Source organism: Tripterygium wilfordii, chromosome 3 (genome assembly GCF_013401445.1).
Source record: "Tripterygium wilfordii isolate XIE 37 chromosome 3, ASM1340144v1, whole genome shotgun sequence".
Taxonomy (NCBI): domain Eukaryota; kingdom Viridiplantae; phylum Streptophyta; class Magnoliopsida; order Celastrales; family Celastraceae; genus Tripterygium; species Tripterygium wilfordii.
In genome coordinates, this window is record NC_052234.1 from 8424495 (window position 1) to 8446364 (window position 21870).

Here is a 21870-nt window from a genome sequence, read left to right on the forward strand (position 1 = left end):
GGACGTGTGAGAGCTCCAACACTAGGGTGTTTTGAATCTGTTATGCATATTGAGTTTTGATCTCCATCTTAAGTTTCCTTTCTACATGCAGGCAGTGAATACTCTCAAAGGTAACAATGAGGTAACTGGTCCATCATTTTCGCCAACTCCTGCAAACTCAGGAGTACAAGCTAACGCTATGGAAAACTCAGGAGGGCCATTGTTCTTTTCATCAACACTAAAGGCAACTAACGCCATGTCCCCAATCTATTATATACAGTATGCAGCTCAACCTGGACTATTGCTCAAGTTGTCTACTGTCTTTGTTTTGTTTCAAATTTGCATCTCATATAGACTTTATATATTAGTTCTTATAAAAGATCAAGAACAACAACTATAGACAACAAGTAGAAACTTTCTATATAGGAAGACCCTGCGCAAGTGAGTAATTAAAGCGATTAAAGTAGTTCTTATTTGGGTCGTCAACATCGAAGTCACTGCCTCGCAGTGCATATTTTAGTGTCCATCACGATCGTTAATTCCACCATGCCAACTAGTACTAGGATTAACGTGAGTACGAGGGTCATCCATGACAGATCTTGAGGCACTGTGTACACTCACCGCATGTTTTGGCTTCGTGAATCCATCGCCAGCGGATTCATAAATCGATGACATGAATAATAGTGAGGCAGCAACAACAGCAATAATAATGACCAGGAGAAATTTCTTCATGGTGCTACAAAATCAAAGCAATTATAATTAGAGCTAAAAACACAAATTCTCTGATGTAATTACCTGCTGCTTCTTTTCTTGTTTCGAACAATATGTGATCGCTAATGGTTAATCAAGCGCGCGCGCACACACACACACATATATATATTTATATCTGGTCAGGAAAAAAGGCAAGTCAGAGATGCCCAATCGTGCAAGACCCAACAAATTATATCGAAAGAAAAGCTCAAAACCTACAAAATTCACTTTAGCAAACCAAGAAAGAAACTCACATGAGAGAGACGGAGTGCACTCGAAAGAGAGAGGCTTCACGTGAGAGAGAAATAGGCGGCAGGGTGAAGACGGAGAGACGGGGGCGATGAAGAGATGAGCGAACCACGAGGACGGAGAGATGCGTGAGTGAAAGACAAAGAGATGTCCAAATATATATTTAGGGATCAAGTTTAGACACTGCAGCGAGTGGTATTTAAAAATTAAAGTTCTAAGAAAAACTTTCAAGGTTGAAGACTTTAATCATACTACACGTTAACAAATAATTAAAAATAATCCTTGTTTCATGAAAATAAAAAAAAAAAACTAGTCATCAACTTGCGTAGTGTATTAGATTTTATAAATAAAAAAATTGCCTATTATTCTTAAATAAAGTGAATAACATGGTGGAATGTCCAAATCTTAATTAATTTATTCCACCATCCCACTCAGTGGTGGAATGTCCCCTTGCTTCAGTTGTTATTCAGTGACCAGGTTGTCCAGCAAAGTCAAAGACAAGTACTTCCAATGGATCATATACCGTGAAGAGTGGTTATCATAAGGCCAGGGAGATGGCAGTCTGAGATCATCCCTCAACTTCAACTGCTATTGGTACTGGGGATTCAAATTTATGGCTATGTCTATGGAATATGTGTGTTCATGAATCGACTAAGGTATTTATATGGAGGGCCATGCATAATAGTCTGCCAACTAAGGATAATCTTAAGAAGTGTGGGATTTTATTGGAGGATACATGCCCTATTTGTCGTCGTGATCAAGAACATGTAATGCATATCCTTTGACAACATCCAAAGTAGTGCATGCCAAACTACATGTCGAAAGAGATTTATTCAAGACGAAATATTGCAAATCAATGAATGAGATACAAATAACAATTCAACAAAGCGAGTACGTAACACACACAAAAAATATCATAGAATTTTTCAAAATACGAAGTATCGGACATTAAAGGTTAATAATTGAAGTTTGAAAGAGACAATTAAAATCGGCTCTAGGGTTTTGTTCTTAGCACAATCAAGAGTTCCTATTCTTTTTCGAAATTCACAACATTATACATCAATCAGTTGAAAAAAAGAAACTTGAAATAAATCCACATTAAGATTCTTATCTTGTTTATGATATAAAGTCTGCAAGCATGTCCACCAAACCAATCAAGTTGCAAAGTCCATGACAATGTAACGTACAGTCACAGATAAAGCAAAGAAATTAGCAAATAGTTCACGAATACATATCATTGCTCCAGTCTAATTTCTTCTGCTTATTTGGTTCATTATATAGAGCTGTACGTGTCGGGATTTTAATATGGAGCCCGTTTTTTACATGGTGATCCGGTTTGATGACTCGACCCGAGAAAATTGGTGTTTTGTTCTTTTGATTTTTATTTTTGCTTATTCTGTGTGTGTTGATACCGTTCCCGAGAAATTTGATTTTTTTCCTTATTATTAACAAAACTCAATTTTTCTCTTCTTAACCCTCTTGATGTTTTCTTAGTATACCTTGATGATGGAGTCGAAGGTAAAAATACAAAGCTACAGAGAGGACCAGTTATCTTTTGTTTAAAATTAAAAACTGTACTCCCATCAAGTGAGAAGTTGTAACTCATGTTACATGAATTATTTCTATTTCTTTTTCTTTGAGTTCAAGTACCACTAAGTGAGATAGTTGAGGGAGAAACAAATTCGTGCGGGCCTGATGTATCTATGGGATCCGATAACATTAAAACGTACAATGTCATAGATGTGAGTAAGGGTGAAATTTTCAACACCCAACCCAAAAATATGTGCATAAAACACAGATTTTGTTGACGATACGTTAAAAAAAAAAAAATGAGAGAGCTTACAAGTTAGAGATCAATCACAAACCTTGCAAAAATATTAACTTTGTTTCTTCCATATTATATTTGGGTAAAACCCATATGAGAAGACCAATCAAATAACATAAAAATTGGTTTGTGGGCTTCCCCATAAACAAACGTCTCACGAATCTCAAACTTTTGGTAGCCAAGGCCCAGGTCTAGCCTTCCATAAAAATGTGAAGTATTATGTTGTGAGTTAGTAATACGATCCACGTGGTGAAAATTAAGGTAGGGGCGACAATAAATAAAAAGAATCATAGCCTAACACATTAAAACCGATTTTTTGAACCTAAACAAGGAAGTTGGGCCTGGAGGAACAAATCCTTCGGTTCAGAACAAACAATATATTAATGTGTTTGCATTTGTGGGCGCTGCAAATCTATCTAGAATCCAACTCAATTTATTTGAAGACCAAAGGTCTTCATCGGTTAGATTGGTGTTCATCAGTTGGATTGAATTGGGGACCCTTAGTAGGTAAGACCAAGGTTATAGCCACCTTTAAAATGTTATAAGACCTTCAATTTTTTTCCCACCAGACTATACATAGCCGGGCGAGCTTGCTGGCCAATTACGACCTACTGACGGGCCGGGAATCCCGACCCAACCCGTGCATGTAGAGTGGGTTGGGTCTAACACGGCTCGTGAACCCAATGTTGTGGGCTGGGTAAGGCCGAGTTCACGTCCCCGGCCCAAATTACACTCTAGGCTTGATCTAGACCTGACAACACTGTTCTTTGACATTCTCCTTTGAAATTTGTTGTCAAAGAGTAGCATTTAAAGAATTGTTTTGAGGAAGAGAAAATATAAATTGTATTTACTTTTAAAGAAAAAGTCATCTTAGAGATCGGAAAAACGACACAAAAAACAGTGAAAATATCTTAAATAAGTTTTCCGAGTTTTTATTATTTGACAAAAATTTTCGTTCTTTTTGAAGAGAGAGTTCGGCGAATGATAAGATTTGAACCCAAAACCTTGGTGGATGAATGATCCTTAATATAACGTGATTGTCGTTCAACCAATACTCAATTATAATGTATTTTCGGGGCCTGGAGCATTATTAATGACCCTAATAAGAGACCAATAATACTTTGCCTACTCGACCTATCCACGGTATGATTGTCTCTTGAGTGGTCCAGCGAGATCGGTCAAGATATTCTCATCTGTGGTAACGGCGGAGAATCTGATAAAAATCCCTCCCTCCTTCTCTCAGTTCCTCTCCAGCTAAGCCACTCACGCACACCGTGTCTCTGTCTCTCTTGATTCGCAGAATTCCGATCACACGACGGAGCCGCCGATGGAGGAGAACTATCTGCAGCTGTTCGTGGACGAGACCTCATTGTACAATCGAATCGTGTTGGGAAATCTGTTGCCTTCGAGTTGGTGGGACCCATTGCCGCACTTCGTCCAGACTTGGCTCCGGAACTACATTGCCGGTTCAATCCTTTATCTAATGTCCGGCTTCCTTTGGTGCTCCTACATTTACTACCTCAAACGCAACGTTTATCTCCCCAAAGGTTTGTTTCTGTATAATACATTTATGTAACAGTGTCAATATAGAGAAATATAATACATTTCTTTTTGGTTCGTTTGAATCTTGATTGTTTAGTTTGGAAATATTGAGATTTGTCATATGGGATTTGATCTGCTCTCTGTGTTGAGTTTTGAATCTGGTTTGTGGTCAAGATGATGTTGACTCTTTTTCTTCCTCTTCTATTTTTTTACTTTAATTATCTCCATAGAAAACCTTATCTTCAGTTTATTTTGATCGCCGGAACATCTGAGGGTTAAACGAAGATGAAAGTTATTTGGAATCTGGGTTGACTTCTAGTTTATTCATTGTTCTTTTGAATCTACATAACGGAGAAAAAAAAAATCCTATCAAGTATTCTTTCTCTGGTATTCCTTGGATAGAATTAGCCTTGTGGACTTCTATTAGTTTTATACAAATATTTGGACTTATGAAATGATGATTTTCGCCTTTTCCTTTTCATTATTTTTTAGTGTTTCATCTATTTTTCTCTTATGGTATTATCAGTGATGGTCTATTTGAAGATTTCCCAATGTTTTCCATCAAATGTGTTTTTAAATATCAATCTGTGCCATTTTTAACTGGAGAGTGAGAGTATATTTTGTCTTCCAATTTAAGAAAATTTTGAATACATTGAGAGAGGGGCTGCACTTTGAGTATACAATGAACCATGGGTTTGGGCGTTATTGAAATGCAGGACTTTATTCTTATTTGATGTGCTATAACTTGCCTTTCAGTAGTGCTCATCCCTCAATTTTATTTTTGGTAGAGAGCTTTTTATATAAATAAGGAGCTCTTGACTGCCCGACCCATTAGAACTTGAATCAGGGCAAGGTCAAGTTTCTTCTTACGCTAATAATTACAGTAATAAAGAGAGACTCTTTAAAAAATTAGATAAGAGCTCATTTTTGTACATGCTTCAATTCAAGTTGTTAGAATATGTTTCAACTTTCTTACCAATTTTGGGCTATGTTTCTGAGAAGATTTTGTCTATTACCAGATACACATCCCGTATACGGTTTGAGGTTTAACTTTTACTTTTCATCTGTGACTTCTGGAACATTGTACCTTGAGTACCCTCTAAATTATTTCGTAGGACATACATTTCCATGTATTGTGCTAGTTCTTTTCATTTATTTCTTATTGAGTGGCCATGAACTAATTTCTCATATCCAAAATGCCTTAGTTGAGTGTACTTTGAAGCCTTTTTATTTATATTGTTGTTGTTTGTTCTAGGTATCTGTTTTTGTGTACTGATCATTCTCTCACGCGAAATTAGTGGTTAGTTTCATTTTTAAGAAAGTTGTGAGGGAGACATTACCATACTACATCCATGAATTCACTGATTGCAGCATTAGTTTTCTTTTTTTTTTGTGGGTGCTAATTGGGTATTAATTTAAGAGACTGACAAATGCCTGGTTTTATATGTAATAAACTTGAAGTGATTCTCTATTAAATGTCAATATTTTTCCGCAAGATTCCCTTTAATATGGCTCTCAATGGCACCTTCTATTGTACTCTTGCTGCAGATGCTATCCCTTCAAGACGAGCCATGCTTTTGCAAATCTATGTTGCAATGAAGGCAATGCCGTGGTACTGTGCTCTTCCGACAGTTTCTGAGTACATGGTTGAAAATGGCTGGACGAAGTGTTTCTCAAGAATTATCGATGTTGGTTGGCTTGCCTATGTAGTGTATCTAATTATTTATCTTGTGTTTGTGGAGTTTGGGATATACTGGATGCATCGGGAGTTGCATGACATAAAGCCTTTGTACAAGTATCTTCATGCAACCCATCACATATACAACAAGCAGAATACTCTTTCTCCATTTGCAGGTAAGTATAATCTCTCACATTGCTGTATTTTATTTTCATTTTTATGGAATAGATTCAAAAGAAGTGAGATATGATGTTATAGTTGTCATTTTAAGTTGAGATCTTAAGTCTTCTTTCGATAGGCAGTTTTAATTTAAAAAGCTACTGTTTTTTTTTCTCTCTATGATTATGGCTTGAATATCTTTTTAAATATTTTAAGGATGCCCATTTTATTTCCTATAAATTCCAAATGAAAAGGGAAGAAGATGAAGAAGAAGATGAGAGGAATACTCAAAGTGAATGCTTTCAAGTCCCTCCCCTGAATCATCAAAGAACCTTTTAGGTTTATCTGAACTTTAGTTTGAGTTGAAATTGTTATGCTTGGAATTTCAGACAGGTTTCACATATCCTTGTTGTGCTAAAGTTCACTGTTCTTTGAATATTTGGCAGGATACAGTCTACATATTATATGCTGGAAATCTGGAATAGCTTGCATTAATAATTGTACAGACTTTGTAGTTAAATGAATATACAACTGTGATTCCAATCGTCGTCAAAACTAATTTCCTACCAGTAATTGTAAGGTCTGATATGTAATTAGAATTGCTTTACTGAATTTTGCTTTGTCTTTGGAGTTTCCTGTGTAATCAATTTTGAATTTTCATGGATTTGAAGCAACTGCAGAGGAATTTTTTTTTTTTTTTTGTGTGTTTTTGTTTGGAAGTTCTGATATGAACTGAGGCCTTCGCAAATTATTCTCATGTGTTGGTCTTTCCAGGAAAGATCTATGTGGATTGTTCTTTGTTAAATAGTGACTGATTCATCATTCGTTTTTTCAGGTTTAGCATTTCATCCATTAGACGGCATACTCCAGGCTGTTCCACATGTTATAGCCCTCTTCCTAGTGCCAACCCATTTTATGACGCACATAGGGCTCTTATTTCTCGAGGCCATATGGACAGCAAACATTCACGATTGCATCAACGGGAAACTTTGGCCTATAATGGGTGCAGGCTACCACACCATTCACCACACTACATACCGTCACAATTACGGACATTACACCATATGGATGGATTGGATGCTCGGAACCCTCCGTGACCCTATGGATGATGGTGCGTGTGGGAAAGAGATGTAATGTGTCAACGATGTGCTTCCGTTAACGTTGATAGGTCTTTGAGATTTGCTTCATTTTGTTGATTACGCTTGCACTTTGGTTGTGCTACCTTCGTTTTTGTGGTCTTATAGCATGTAAATCATGTTGATTATCAGTTTTCATTTTATCAATGACTAAAAGACATTGGAAACTAATGGAGATGAGCTATTTGGTTGTTGTAAAGCTTTGTTTCTGTCATTATTTGATTTGCAGTAAAAAGAATGCATTTTTTTTTTGTGCTTGTGCTTGTACTTGTACTGTTCTTAGGGCATATATGTTGGTTGGAATCCTTTCTTTTCCTTACGAGATACTTCGTCAACTCTCATCATCATCTGAGCATTTATCTCAAAAGTTTGGGATCGGCGACACGAGTCTATGAGAACATCACTCGAAATCCATCACATGTATTTATTTTCTCTATTTATTTTTATCATAGATCATACATTCGTTCTTCATTTTAACTCATGTTCATAAGTTTGACAAAATTTTACGTTGATTGCCAACATATCACAACCCTTCTCCTTTATCAGAGATTGGGACCAACTCCAAGCGCAGGCAGAGTTATTTTTTGTTGCTTTCTTTGGTAATTGGTTGTTGTAAACATTTTTTTTTCTTAAACGAGAGAAGCAGAAGAGATATTAATGTGTGATTATTATTTTCATTATTTCATAGCAATAACAGATATTTGTCCTAAAAAATACAATAAATAATATAAAAAAGTATAAAGCAAACAAACAACAACTGAAGTCATCCACTCCCTAGGGCCATCCATGACTGTCACTCTCTTCGTCTCCCTACAATACCGCTCTTACTCTACTATATTATCTTCCTTAGGATCCTCGAAGAACAGCCCCATAAGCGATAATGCAAAGCCCGCCACACTCATCACCTCCTCCACCTCCAATGGCACAGAAATCACAGCCTCCCCAGAGCCCATTGCACCATCCAATGCGCTCATAAAGATGCCAACTGCTCCATGGATGAAGGGTTCTCTCCTCCTCCGGACTGACCAAGTCCTAGACTTCTCAAAGCCCAAAACCAAGAAGAGGTCAGACACTGAAAAATCTGATCGTACTTTGAACGCTAAAGAAGTGGGAGGCAAGAAAGCAGTGAAAAAGATCGTGGGAAGCATTGAAAATCTCCATCAAAATCAAAGTTCAGAAGATACCCAGATGGGTTTTAATGGATTGAAAATTGGAGATTGCTTTGGAAAGCTTGAGGAAGGATATGGGGATTCGAGATTGGATAAACGATTGCCTTGGGTGAGGGATGGGAGGCTTGTGATTCGGAGAATGAAGAAGGATAAGGTAGTGACCGCGGCAGAGTTGTGTCTGGATGAGGAGTTGCTTCAGAGATTGAGAGAGGAGGCTACAAGAATGACGAAGTGGGTTAAGGTGAACAAGGCTGGGGTGACTCAGGATGTTGTTGATGAGATTCGACTGATTTGGAGACGGGATGAGCTTGCTATGTTAAAATTTAATCTCCCTCTGTGTCGAAGTATGGATAGAGCAAGGGAAATTGTGGAGGTATGCTTGTTAATTTGGTTTCTTTTTTTTTTTCGTTTCAGTATTATCTTTAATGCTTGTGAATTTTGTATTTCAGCTACAGATATGAAAATTCTACGGCTCTGTATTGTGGTGTATTAACTCAGATGTTTTCTCTCAAGGATGAATGCAATTTTGTGATGAATTCTGATTACAGAGCTTGAGTGACACTTAATAGTTTGACTGATAGGCATAGCTGTTTGGGTTCCAGAATTATTGTTTGTAATTCAAAATCACCTTATTGTCTACCACAAAGTGTAAATCATGTGCAAGTTTAGGTAACCTCACTGTTTTTACTATTAGAACTTTCCCAAAGCTTTGCAATATGGTTGTTTTGAAATAAATAACACGCTTAGCATATATCATGTTGTTCGGTCATTTATTTTATGTGCTTTCTCTTCCATGCTTTGCAAGCTACTCAAATTGAAATGGTATTAAATTCATATTTTGAGAATTCACTTTTACATCACAATTTTTTTTTCTCTGCAATAATTTTTTAAAACAAAAAAATATATATTTATCTCACTACTACAGCATTTATATTGTGGAAAGTTTAACCAATATTCTTGACTTGTCAAAACTTATTGCCTTATTACGATTCTATTAATTTTTGGACGCTGGTGTGATTATCATTCATAATCAAAAAGATTTTTTTTTTCTTTTATGTTTTAGAGATATAGTCAGCTCTTCTACTTACTCTATTGGTAGTAGGCCATTGCTCATGTATGCTCTTATTTCCTTTGCTCTTTTTTGATATTAGTTTTTTTTGGTTTCTGTGCAAGTGTTCTGATTGTTGCTTTTGTATTCATAAACAGTTGAAGACTGGAGGCTTGGTTGTTTGGAAAAGAAAAGAGTTTCTTGTTGTTTACCGTGGATGTAATCGCAAAATAACTTCAAAGTCTTTTTCAAATATGAAATCATGTCCATCAAACTTCAGTCAGCAGAAATGTAATGGAAGTACTATGGATGGAGGGATTTATAGAGGAGGAGGAGAAGGCAACCCTTCACCCAGCGGCCTTTTTATGGAAGGTTGTCTGGATAGCCAACCACTAAATGGATCACTGTTCGAGAGGGAAACTGATAGATTATTGGACGGCTTAGGACCCCGCTTCATTGATTGGTGGATGCAAAAACCATTGCCAGTAGATGCAGACTTGCTTACACAATTTGTTCCTGGATTTAAAACTCCAAGACGGCTTTGTCCATCACTTGTGAGATCAAAGTTGACAGATGCCGAGCTTACATACCTGAGGCATCATGCTCAAGCTTTGCCTATTCATTTTGCTCTTGGTATCACCTTTTCTACTGTATACTGTATATCAGCATTTTTGTAAAACACACAGACTCTTAATTATAGGCGAAGATGTGGCCTAGTGTTAGAGTTGCAATAGTACAACCTAAAGGTCACATGTTCAGTTCCTGAAAACAGAGACTCCACATATTATGTTGGGGTAGGATCTGTGTACAACCTTCCTGTTCCCGACCCCGCTTACTGCGGGAGTCTTGTGCACGGGAATTACACAGACTCTTAATTGTTTGCATCCACCTCGGTGGAAAATTCATATCATTTTGTGATTCTTTCTAATAAATCACTTATACAAAATAAATTTTTTAGTAATATGACAGAATGACGAACTTCCCAAAAATTGCATCAAAGGATCAGGCAAGTTGGTCATATCCATATGTGGATCACTATTTATTTAGTCTTGTGAAGGGTGAATAAGATTCAAAAGATATGTATATAAGCATGCGTATGTTCATATTGCCCAAGGATTCACACTTAATGTGTGAGGGGTATATACATCTTTCATCTCCATCTCCGTTAATTCACATATATCACGCATAGATGGGTCCCCAGTCCCCACATCCTTGCTGGCTAATATAAATGTACTCACATTCATTCTTATGTGCTTGTTTACCTTGTCTGTAACCATGTAATTTCAAAATAGATGAACCCATGAAGAGATGTTAAAACAAGAAGGATATTACTCCTCATCATACTAAAGATGCTTTTTGATATTTGAAAAATTATTGGCAGTATGCGATGAGAGTGTATCATAATTATTGGCTCCTGTGCATTATGATTATTTTTATTTTCAAGATTGTCTAATATATCACTTATTTTCCTTCTAGGGAGGAACAGAAGACTTCAAGGTTTAGCTGCTGCTATCTTAAAATTGTGGGAGAAGAGCCATATAGCAAAGATTGCTGTGAAGTGGGGGATTCCAAATACCGACAATGAGCAAATGGCAGATGAACTCAAGGCAAGTTTGAGTAAAAGGAAATCTATTGACATGTTGGGTGTTACCTGTGGGCTATGGCATGTATTCAATGGCAAAGGTGTAATAATACTCGTTATCGTTAAAGTGGTCTAAGACCCACAAAAGAAAACGGTCTAAGACCCATAAAGAAATTTAAAAGAAGAAAAGAAAAAACGTTCTAAGATGTATTTTAGTTGTCTGTGTTGTTCTGGTGATTGTTCCGGTGAAAGACAAAGTGGTCTAAGACCCACAAAAGAAAACGGTCTAAGACCCATAAAGAAATTTAAAAGAAGAAAAGAAAAAACGTTCTAAGATGTATTTTAGTTGTCTGTGTTGTTCTGGTGATTGTTCCGGTGAAGGACAAATCACCTCTTGAATTTCCTTACTTGTGATACATTTGATTTAAGAATGCGACTATTGATTCGTACCATGCTTAAATTCAGTGGCTACTGCAGTAGGTACAGTAACTGCCACAGGGCTTGCTATACTGATCCAAATGTGGAAACCTGTAGATAAATGACTGAGGCTCAATGGATATGCTTCCATGCCTCAAACATAGGCTAGTTGAGCACGTAGCTGACAGTAGAATGCATTTACTTCTGATTGCTATGCTTGTAGAAATAATTTACTCCAACCATGATCATTTGCTATCTGCAGAATCTCACAGGAGGAGTTCTATTACTGCGCAATAGGTTTTTTATTATTCTCTACAGGGGCAAGGACTTTCTCCCTTGCCAAGTTGCAGATCTAGTGGTGGAACGAGAAATGGAGCTTAGAAAATGTCAAACGATTGAAGAAGGTGCACGTCAGTTTGCAGTTGAAGATTTGTCTATGTCTGATCAACCAGTAGCAAACTCTAGCTCCATTGGAACATTATCAGAATTCCAGGATATCCAAGCTAAATATGAGAATATGGGGAAAGGAAACAAAGAGGTTGAACTTCAGTTGCAAGCTGAAAAAGAAAATTTGAAGCGGGAACTGAAGAAGCAAGAGCGCAAGCTTTTCATTGTAAGAATTTGTTATTTTGTAGGCTTGTTAGCACTACTGTTTGTTAAAAAATTCCGTTGGGTTTTGCAGCTTAACTGTAACATAGAGAAGTCGACAAAAGAATTATTGAAATTGAACTCTAGGTGGGAGCCGGCTGGGCTGGAAGCAGACCAGGAAACAATAACGGAAGAGGAGAGATCATGCTTACGGAAGATAGGAAAGAAGATGGATGGCAGCCTAGTGCTTGGTACGACTCTTTCCTTCAATGATGGGAAAGTCTTAATCCTCCTCTTAATCAATTACCGTTCTTCTCTCTTTTGGTTAGCACCCTTAGTAGCTTTTTGTGTACATATACTGATATACGTATCTTACTCTTTATGTACGCATTTGATCATATCATTGTTATCATTAGTAGTAGGGACTGCTATGAGCATGTCTTAAGTTTTAATGTCACTTTAGAAATTAGTCTTCTGATTATTTTTATAGGATTTTTCTTGCATTTATTGCTATGAATATATTAAAATTTGTATTATATTTATGATTATTAAATATCCCAGTCTTCTAAGTTTCTCTTTCTTTCTCTTGTTTCATGGTCACATGTTCTTGGTCTTGAATGTTGACTTCAGGGAGGCGTGGGGTCTTTGATGGTGTGATTGAGGGCATACATCAGCATTGGAAGCACAAAGAAGTGGTTAAGGTGATAACAATGCAGCGATTGTTCGCAGACATTATTTATTCAGCCAAATTGCTTGAAGTAGAAAGTGGTGGAATTTTTGTTTCAGTGGAAAAGCTAAAGGAGGGTCATGCTATAATTATTTACCGAGGTAAAAACTATAGACGTCCTCCAAAGCTACCAACTCAGAATCTTCTCAGCAGAAGACAAGCATTGTTTAGATCTCTCGAAATGCAGAGACTCGGGGTGAGTAGCTCTTACATTGTCATAGTTCAGAGCTAACCTTGTTGCAGTGTGATGATTTGAATCAATCATAATCATTATGTTGATTGTTTCTGACCGTGATCTTTCATGTTTTCTCTATTTCTCAGTCCCTAAAGTTTTTTGCCCATCAGAGACGGCGGACAATCTCAGATTTGAAACTCAAGCTTGTAAGTCTTGGAGTCTTTGTTTTTGGCTTCCTACAAATACAAATAAAGAGTGAGTTTGCAAAAACTTCCAATGAAGTCACTAGGAACAAAAGAATTGGAAATTATAAATGTCTCTGAATTTAGAATTACCACCACAAAGATGTATTAGATAATTTAATTTCAATCTCCACATTTCTTTTCCAGACAACCTATGGCTAGGCTTGTCCCTCAGTTAAATGCTTGTTACATTCTCTGGTTGATTTTCACAGGCAGAGTTGCATGAAGCAGGACAAGAAAAGTTTCTCGAATTGTGAACTGATTGATGCAGTATGCAATATGCAGTAGTTCCTCTTGGTGTATCAACTCATTCAAGGAACGTTGGATTCAGAAATGCCACGCTGACGTTTTCTGACCATTTAGAACCTCATTACTCTTGAAGCAGGGGCAATGCTCATGAACTACTGGTAATTTAGTGAGAACTTTGTTTCAATCAGTGTTTCTTCCCGACAACCACTGGATCCGATGCATTCTAAAACCCAGGGGCAGACTATGCGAAGCAGTTGACGCAAGGATGGGAATGAGCTGGGTTCGTGGAGAGATCTTTGTAGATGAATTGAAGACCTGGAGCTTTTACAGTGGATCAACTGCTAATACTTATAGATGCATTTTAGAGCCTAATTACCTTTGTATATGCTATGTACAAGTAAATTTTGTTATATATGATAGACCTAACAAGTCTCCTGCCAAAAATTGTTGCTAACAAGCCATATTTCCAACATTCTAGACTACACTACATAAAGAACACTTGCTCTTTACATCAGAGAAGCTGGTCCCATGAAAGAGACGTGAAAGACTAGGTTCAACTTTCAACCATGACAGATGCTCAAATCCATTTTTGAATTTTTGCCATATCTAAAAGACTTCAGAAAAAGAAAAAGAAAAAAGGATATGATAGCCAAGGCTGCAATACCTTTTCATCATCAACTACACCAGTGATTTTAAAAGAGAGATTGAAAAGCAAGAATTCATTGATCTTAATTCTTTTACAGAGTATGCATACAAATACATTACATTTACGCAACATTTCACACTCAAATCTGAAAACTTGGAGCAGATTTATCCCCATAAGTTACAATAGAAAGAAACTATCAGGTGGACAAAATATGCACAACCTTATTTCAGACGTTCTACGTATGACTAATCACCAAACTACGCCCTTTTTCGTCCTAAACCTATCGACATGGTCAGTGCTCATCCGAGACTTTTCAGGCTTATTTGATTTCTTTGACTTCTCAAGTCTACTATCTAAACTGTTTCTAGAGACCTCTGGAAGGTCATCACCCAATTCAAAAGTGTCCAAAGCGCCACTGTCTGAAGCTTTGCTCTGATTATCACCGTTTGATTTTGTTGTTTTAGAAGCATTCGAGCCTCGTTTCGATTTGCTAAGGCTCAACACAAATTTTTTCAGATGCCTAATGAATTCAGGATAAAGCTCAAGGTCGCAATGCCCACCTCCATTTACCCATAAAGGTTCATACTTCTCCTTGCACAGCTCCCAAAGCTGCTTCCCATGGGAGCAATCAACAACTTCATCAGCTGTTCCCTGAAACACAAAGGAAAAGTTACATCATCTCTAATTTCCCAAGTCCGACCCTTCAGAGTTCAGATGATAAAATGGAAAAAGAAAGATGAAAAGTACTTTAGACAATTATTCAATTTTGCTTAATTCACTGTACAGTCCTCATGAACCAAGTCACAGAGACAACACACAATCAGAGGGCTACCCAATAAAGAGCTATCATGATCCAATCACAACCGATCAAAGAACAAAATTCATTTCTTTTAACAACTTGAACAAACTGAGAATTCATGCAATTCTCTTGACGTAGTAGGAGAAAAAAGCAACAAACTAGAAACACCCAGACCAATGAATGAGCTCTGGTAAAAGAGCAAAAGTTATTCTCAATTTGTTCACACGCAATATGTCATGCTTGAGAAGCTAAGTTAATTTATGCTAGTGAAATGTTTACCCTAGGCCAATTCTTTCACCCGGAAAAAAAAGGTGACTCCAGAGTTAAAAAAAAGGACATGAATCTGCTTCTTTATTACTCTTACACAAAAAATGTCCCCTCACAGAGTTCTGTTTACCAGTACAATAAATGAGAAGAATTTTCCAATTATTGTGTGATGTAAAAGGATACCTAAAGGTGCTTATTACAACATAAGTGCAGGTTAAAAGTGGGGAAATATTCTCCCCTCAATGAAAGGTAAAGGTTATGTACATCTGTTCTCACCAGAACCCACATTAATGGTAGGAGACCTATGTAATGGTTTGAAATTTTCCTTTATAGAATGATTAATATACTTTACAAGTTTCCATAAGGTATATCTCAAAAACAAAATGCAAGTAATGCAAAAGTAATGCATATAATGCAAATGGCAGGTGCCTTTTGGATTATGTTGACAAGATATTCAGGCACTTACAAGAAAAAAAAAAAAAAAGAATGAGAGAGAGAGAGAGATGACATATAAGGAAAGGAGAACAAGAAATAAAAAGAAAAAGGATGGGAATACTTACGTGAATTATGAGAACCGGGCAGTTCACCATACCAATTTTGTCAATATTCTGGGAAAAACAAAGGAATATAAGTCCCCCATATTGAGTAGAGGATAGACAGAATTAATAAAACCATTACTAGCATAATTACTTTGTAAATGTCGAACCAAAATGTCCGTTTGACAGGGTACAACACCCTCATTCCAGACAATATTGGGCTATGTAGAACCACAGCTCTCAAGTTTGGCAAACGCGAAGCAAGATCAGCAGTGGGCCCACTACCAACAGACTGACCATATAATATTAATTGTTCATCTTTAACCCCATACTGCTCCTTGAGGCATTTATATACTGTATCTATATCGGCATATGTATTATACTCAGTCGGCTGTTTCAAAAGAATAAAGATTAACACTATGTTAGGAACAATGCCCCAAAAGAAGGAAACAAAAGCATGCCAAGCAGTAAGAGTAATTGTACTAATAAAGAAAACTACTAAATATGATGCACTATACAGTTTCCATTTTTGCGACTGTATACACTTAAGTTTTCTGCATGGCCCAAAAGAACTTGAGAGGAGTCTTAAGCCATAATCCTCTATTTGCAACATACCAGAGAAAAACATAGATACATTAATTAGGGGCCAAAAGGAATTCTTTAAAGCTATGCCCATGTCAATAACATGTTTTATCCTTTTGGTATTAAGACGATCTTACGAATCTAAATATCTCCAAATTAGAGACCAAAGTAAGTATTACAAACTGAAAGCGTCCAAGTTTATACCCAACCTTGCAAATTGAAAGGATTATAAGATATTCCACATACCCTCCAGCAATTGTGATAGACTAATAGAAATATTCAACACAAAGGGCAAACTAAAGCTTACATTCAAAATAAATTTTTGAAAAGCAAGAAAAAATTTCAAGATTTGATTAATAACTATGTTCATAAAAATTATGTGAGTTCTTTTCTTTATCAGCAAAAGTTTTCTGTATGTAATGGAGCTTTAGACTTTCAATAGGTACCAACTACCAAGAAAACAAGGCTCACATGAAAAAATGTTTCCTAATCCATCCACGAATTTGGCCAGAAATTCAAAATTCAAGTTCTCTCACAAGCAAAGTTTCAGATGAAATGACAGATATTCTCCTGAGAATAAATAATACTCCTTTAAGTATTTGCTAGATTTAAGACAGAATAGAAATCAAGAAAAAGGTCCAAATTTCCAGCTCAAACTAAGCAGATATCAACATTTGCATTGCAATGCTATTAAAACATCTGACACCAGCATGCCAAATCGATCTACATAAGTTATTCTAATCTAAGTGATTTCACTTGCATGAAAGTTGACTTGCGATGTCTATATATAGAAAAGAGGACATTATCATACTAACACCAATTAAGTTCAACAATGCAAGTTCTATAACCAAGTTATATATGTAAGGGTAGATAAATAACGGATATCATATTTCAAATACATTTATGAAATTACTAAAGCTTGTATGAACACATGTTTCTTTCGTTCCATCGTTACCAAATAGCAACTAGATAAAAGAATCAAGGTATCCGACCTTCCCAGTCGATTGTCCATAGCCAGAATAATCATACCTGAAAATACAAATGGAAAGAGTCAATTAATGATTGCACAAGTAAAATAAAAGAAAGACAGTAAATAATCACCTCTCAAATTATTTAGCAATCCTCTAATTTTGGAAGGGTTTAATGTATTATCACGTTGTAGTAAAAACAGTTCACAATATAATATCAACCAAACGCAAGATAAATGAAATCTCATTATTGTATTAGCGCTATAAGTTATTTACCAAGTAAAGCAAATCTGAAAGAAGAAACCATCAATACTGAATGAAGTAATTTTATACAACAGTAGAATAACAACTGATAGGCCAATAACTTGACTCATGACTGGTTATTCCTAAAGAGATCGAGTGATCTCTAATGCTACAGTTGTCAGAATACTAATAATATCAACAATGGCCAAACTCTACCACAAATAGAAATAACAGAACATTGGATTAAGAAACCCTCTAGGTAGCACCGACTAGGGTGTAGGGACATAGTATGAAGGCATGGGGGACACGGGGATCCATAAATTATCCAATAATGGTGACCAGCCCTTTAGTCTTTACCACTGCCAAGGTACAAGATTTGATTCCCGCTCCCTCAAAAAATTTATAATATGATTCCACACAACTTATCCAAAAAAAAATTATCTTGCATCGCCAGTGATTCAATGGTTACAATTGTGACTGTTTCTACGAAATAATACATCTAACAAACATAAAATCTAATATAAAACTTTTATTTAAGTTACCTCCGGAAGACAAACTATTACAAATACTTCTAAACTCTCAATGTTTGAACAATCAAGACAGAAAAAGTAATAATCTTCATGTTGCCAACACAGTGGCCAGAGCCCTTTTCTGATGGCAAAACAAGAAGAATACAAGTATACAACTCAGTGCACAATGTTTTGTCACTGCAGATATGGAGAGACAACGAAACCTTCCAGATTATGGCGGAACTCGCCCTGTTAAGGAGCTAGTTCTTTATCACTAAAGAGGGGTAAAGCATTCAGTTCTTTCAAATAGGGTCTTTGAACATCAGCCGTTCCCAGAAAACAAAATATTAGCATAATAATATTCAAAATAGAGAAAAACTATCCTGGGCTATGTTGAGGCTTTAATTTCAGCGGAAATTCTACTTTCAGAACTCTTCCCCAAAACAATTCATAACGAAGTAGATAGGATAGTTTGTCAGTTTTTTCTGTTGCTAATAAATGAAGAACATAACACTAGCAAAGCCAGATATATTAAAAGAAAAATGCTGAAAACCCAGAAACGAAATCAACAAAAGTTCATTTCTTTCTAGACACAATAGACAAAAAAAATCTCAATTACCCCATAAGATTAACGCGAAGGCGATTGCTCAATTCGACGAAGAGCTCAAACATCTGGCCTAAATCGGCGGCATTTCCATGGGAGTGTAGAGTAGAGTGGCAGACGCCTTGGGATGCTTGATATGTACAGCTACGACTTCGTTGCTGCGGCTAGTCCGGAGCCTCAGCACGTCCACGTTGTCCCTCCTTGGCACCTCTGGAATACACAAGCGACCGCCACAAGACTCGTCGGCTTCAACCCTGTAGGAGGGTGGATTCGGTGGGAAGAAAGCGAACTTCGCGGCGATTGATGAGGTGACTCCACCCATCTTCTTCTCATCAGAGGCTTTGGACTCATAAATACGCCCCCACCTCTCCCCCCTCAACGCAGTATCAGATCTTCACACACCCTCCAACAAAGAAAGAAAGACAAAACCATAGAGCTTCGCCGCTGGTTCCGGTGGTGGTGGCGGCGGCGGCGGAGGTGACAGGAGAGTGAAGTAGGGACTCAGGAGGGTGAGTGAAAGAACAAAACGACGTACAGCGAGAAAAGAGACAAATGAGAAACAGTCAAATAAAGCAAAAAAAGTCTACAACGGGTAGCTGGGTTGGCAGCGGCGATTGATGTGGTGGAGGCGCGTGAAGTGTTACGGGAAGTGCGTGGGCAGTGGCATAGATGGTTCCGCAATCAGTAATTGGACAGAAATGTCATCCTTTGTAGACAAAATCACAAAAAGAAGTCAGCTTTGGATGGAGTTTGTCCTCCCATGGAAACTTCTTCAAATATTTGGTATGATCCTTGAAATCAAATCACTGGAAAGGTAAGCAAAAGATGAACCCACATATATTTTGGTGATGTTGTGTTTAATAGAGACTCTATTCGGTATATTCTGTGATTGAACAGAGAAGAACTAGAAACGAAAGAATGATGAGTTGTAAGATAATACGACGACGTGTCAGCAGATTTGGGAGTGGTGGTCCTGAAATGGCGTGTACGAGTACAGATCAGTGGGGTCAAACTGATTAGTCCCACTCCTGGACATACCACGCGCTCTCATAACCATCTATGCCAAGCACTGACAGTGACACAGCAACAAAAATGGTATGGATCCCATTAAATCCCGTGTCAGCAGTCGCAATAACTTAGGTAGGGTATGGTTGTTACTGATACGATAAATTATCTATTGATATATCATTATCGACCTATTAGTTATTTAAAATGATAGAAAATTGATATATCATTATCGACCTATTAGTTATTGAAAATGATAGAAAATTGATATACTGTTACCAATTCTTTGATACAATAAATTTACCGATAATTTCGATAATGGTAAGCAAAGTTCAAAACCGATAAATTTCTCAATTACTGACATATATATTAATATTATTTTTAGTTTTAGTTTCAATTTTATTTAATTATGATTATTAGATTGATCTAATTTAATATAGACTATTGATTATTTTTAGAGTTATCATTTATATATCACTCGTAGTAATTTCATTAATTTTAATGCAGTATTTGTTACATAACAAACTGCTTTTTTGGCATTGATTCCAGACTTTTCTTCTCCATTTCCATCATGGTCTTTTATCTTTTTATTTATCTTGTTTCTTCTAACTTTTCTTGCTGTGGAGTCTGAAACACTTCGGATACTAAAAATATTGGAAATGAATGGAATGAAAGATTTTCCATTATAGATTGTTGGAATAATGTTATGTGAATTCTCCTCTCTTTTTTCTTCGATTGATAGGTCTTTTTTTCTCTTATTAACATGTAGCACAATGATCATTCTCATTAATCTATCAATTTTATATTGATTGTCGCTTTTCACCTCGTTCTTGTTGTGGTTTGAGACATCGATGCCTCTCACTGCATCACAACTTGAAAGTTCCCATTCGAGTAATTTTTGTAGTGCATCCTAGTGTCATTGTAGTTCATCTGAACTAAGCAACAGCGTGTTTAATTATCGGTATTGTATAATAAGAAGTATGGAATTGCACTGCAGTGTTTGATTATTGGTATTGTAGGCAAAATGAAGGTGTTGTAGAGTCTCAGGCAATGGCAATAAAGCACAATATTACTTGATGCAATTTTTTTTTCCCTTTTTTAAATAGGTTTTTAAGAATTGATAAATTTATCAATTACCGACTTACAATTACCGGTCGATCGATATACCGACTCTTTCGGTAACGGTAACGGTAGCATTTTTGAGTTATCAAAAGAATCGGTATGGTATATGGTATTCCGTGTTTGATAACGGTAACTGTACCAATAACAGCCCTAAACTTAGGTGGCCAAGTGAGTCACATAGTTGTTTGTAGTCAACTAGGAGAGGGTGATTTTCTTAACTTAATTGGATACTATTTCATCCCTTTTTAAATATTAATGAAGTTTTTTGTATGCTTCTCCATTTTGTTTAGTTCCACATTCTCCATCAGGTTGGTCAAAGTTCAGGAGGGAGTAGAGGATATCAACTACCTATGGAAGGAATTCCCAAAAACTAGCAATTGTTCAGGAGGGATTTTGATATTATGTTGTTGAATTTTGGACTTTTATGTAGATGTTACTTGTGAAGGCACTGTTAGCAATTATGTATAGAATTTATAGTGACCCAGTATCAAATTTGTCTCAAGACAGATGTTTGATTTATTTTGTATAGAATTTATAGTAAATGCATGGACCCAGCATCATAGTTTACTCAAGACAATTGAAGAACATGAGAATTTCAGGTATCAAATACCCTGCTTTTGAGAGATCCATATCATTTTTGACGAAGGAAAACACACTTGTTGGACTCATTATAGCCATAACATAAATGGTCCACATTTGGTTTGAGGTGGACAATAAGCCAAAGAACAAAACTTGGGCTTACGCTATAGGGTCTTAAAAACTTAACTGAAAGCCCGCCCAATAGATCGACATTGGATATCGTTAGGCCTGCTTATGAATAGATTATTGAACTGTCGGATAAATCGTCTCATGAGTAGATGGAGCACGGGATTATTGACCACCAATCGGTGCTATTAAGATTAATATCTCATATCGAATTGGTATAATCCTATTTAATGGTTTATAAATGAAGTTCTAACACCTCTCACACAATGACGTATATAAATAAAGTCTTGAAATCACAAATTAGGGAGTCAGGTCATTTATTGGACCAAAGAGGACTATATCCTTGTGTGGGTCCATTACTATCGCTTT

At 36.6% G+C, this 21870-nt stretch overlaps 3 protein-coding genes and 1 long non-coding RNA gene across 4 annotated transcripts; 2 read left to right on the plus strand and 2 right to left on the minus strand.

Moving 5' to 3' along the window:
• Positions 1–378: 378 nt before the first annotated feature.
• On the minus strand, positions 379–1103 carry LOC119995692. The gene is made up of 2 exons (XR_005467683.1): positions 984–1103; positions 379–715 (listed from the first exon to the last, which is right to left on the minus strand). It is a non-coding gene; the product is annotated as an uncharacterized LOC119995692 (long non-coding RNA).
• Positions 1104–4130: 3027 nt separating this feature from the next.
• On the plus strand, positions 4131–7570 carry LOC119986440 (delta(7)-sterol-C5(6)-desaturase-like). The gene is made up of 3 exons (XM_038831000.1): positions 4131–4350; positions 5894–6199; positions 7018–7570. Exons 1-3 carry the CDS (start codon positions 4131–4133, stop codon positions 7314–7316), a joined length of 825 nt encoding a protein of 274 aa, XP_038686928.1. The 3' UTR covers positions 7317–7570.
• Positions 7571–8092: 522 nt separating this feature from the next.
• Positions 8093–13959, plus strand: LOC119984244 (chloroplastic group IIA intron splicing facilitator CRS1, chloroplastic). The gene is made up of 8 exons (XM_038828109.1): positions 8093–8860; positions 9694–10168; positions 11012–11142; positions 11797–12147; positions 12217–12373; positions 12753–13045; positions 13171–13230; positions 13479–13959. Exons 1-8 carry the CDS (start codon positions 8105–8107, stop codon positions 13521–13523), a joined length of 2268 nt encoding a protein of 755 aa, XP_038684037.1. The 5' UTR covers positions 8093–8104; the 3' UTR covers positions 13524–13959.
• A 246-nt stretch (positions 13960–14205) lies between these two features.
• LOC119995379 (alpha/beta hydrolase domain-containing protein 17B-like) lies at positions 14206–19587 on the minus strand. The gene is given in 6 exon segments (XM_038841858.1): positions 14206–14812; positions 15788–15835; positions 15918–16154; positions 17338–17374; positions 18685–18767; positions 18770–19587. Coding segments are annotated over 6 exon segments (1029 nt in total). The 5' UTR covers positions 18992–19587; the 3' UTR covers positions 14206–14410.
• Between the last annotated feature and the right edge of the window lie 2283 nt (positions 19588–21870).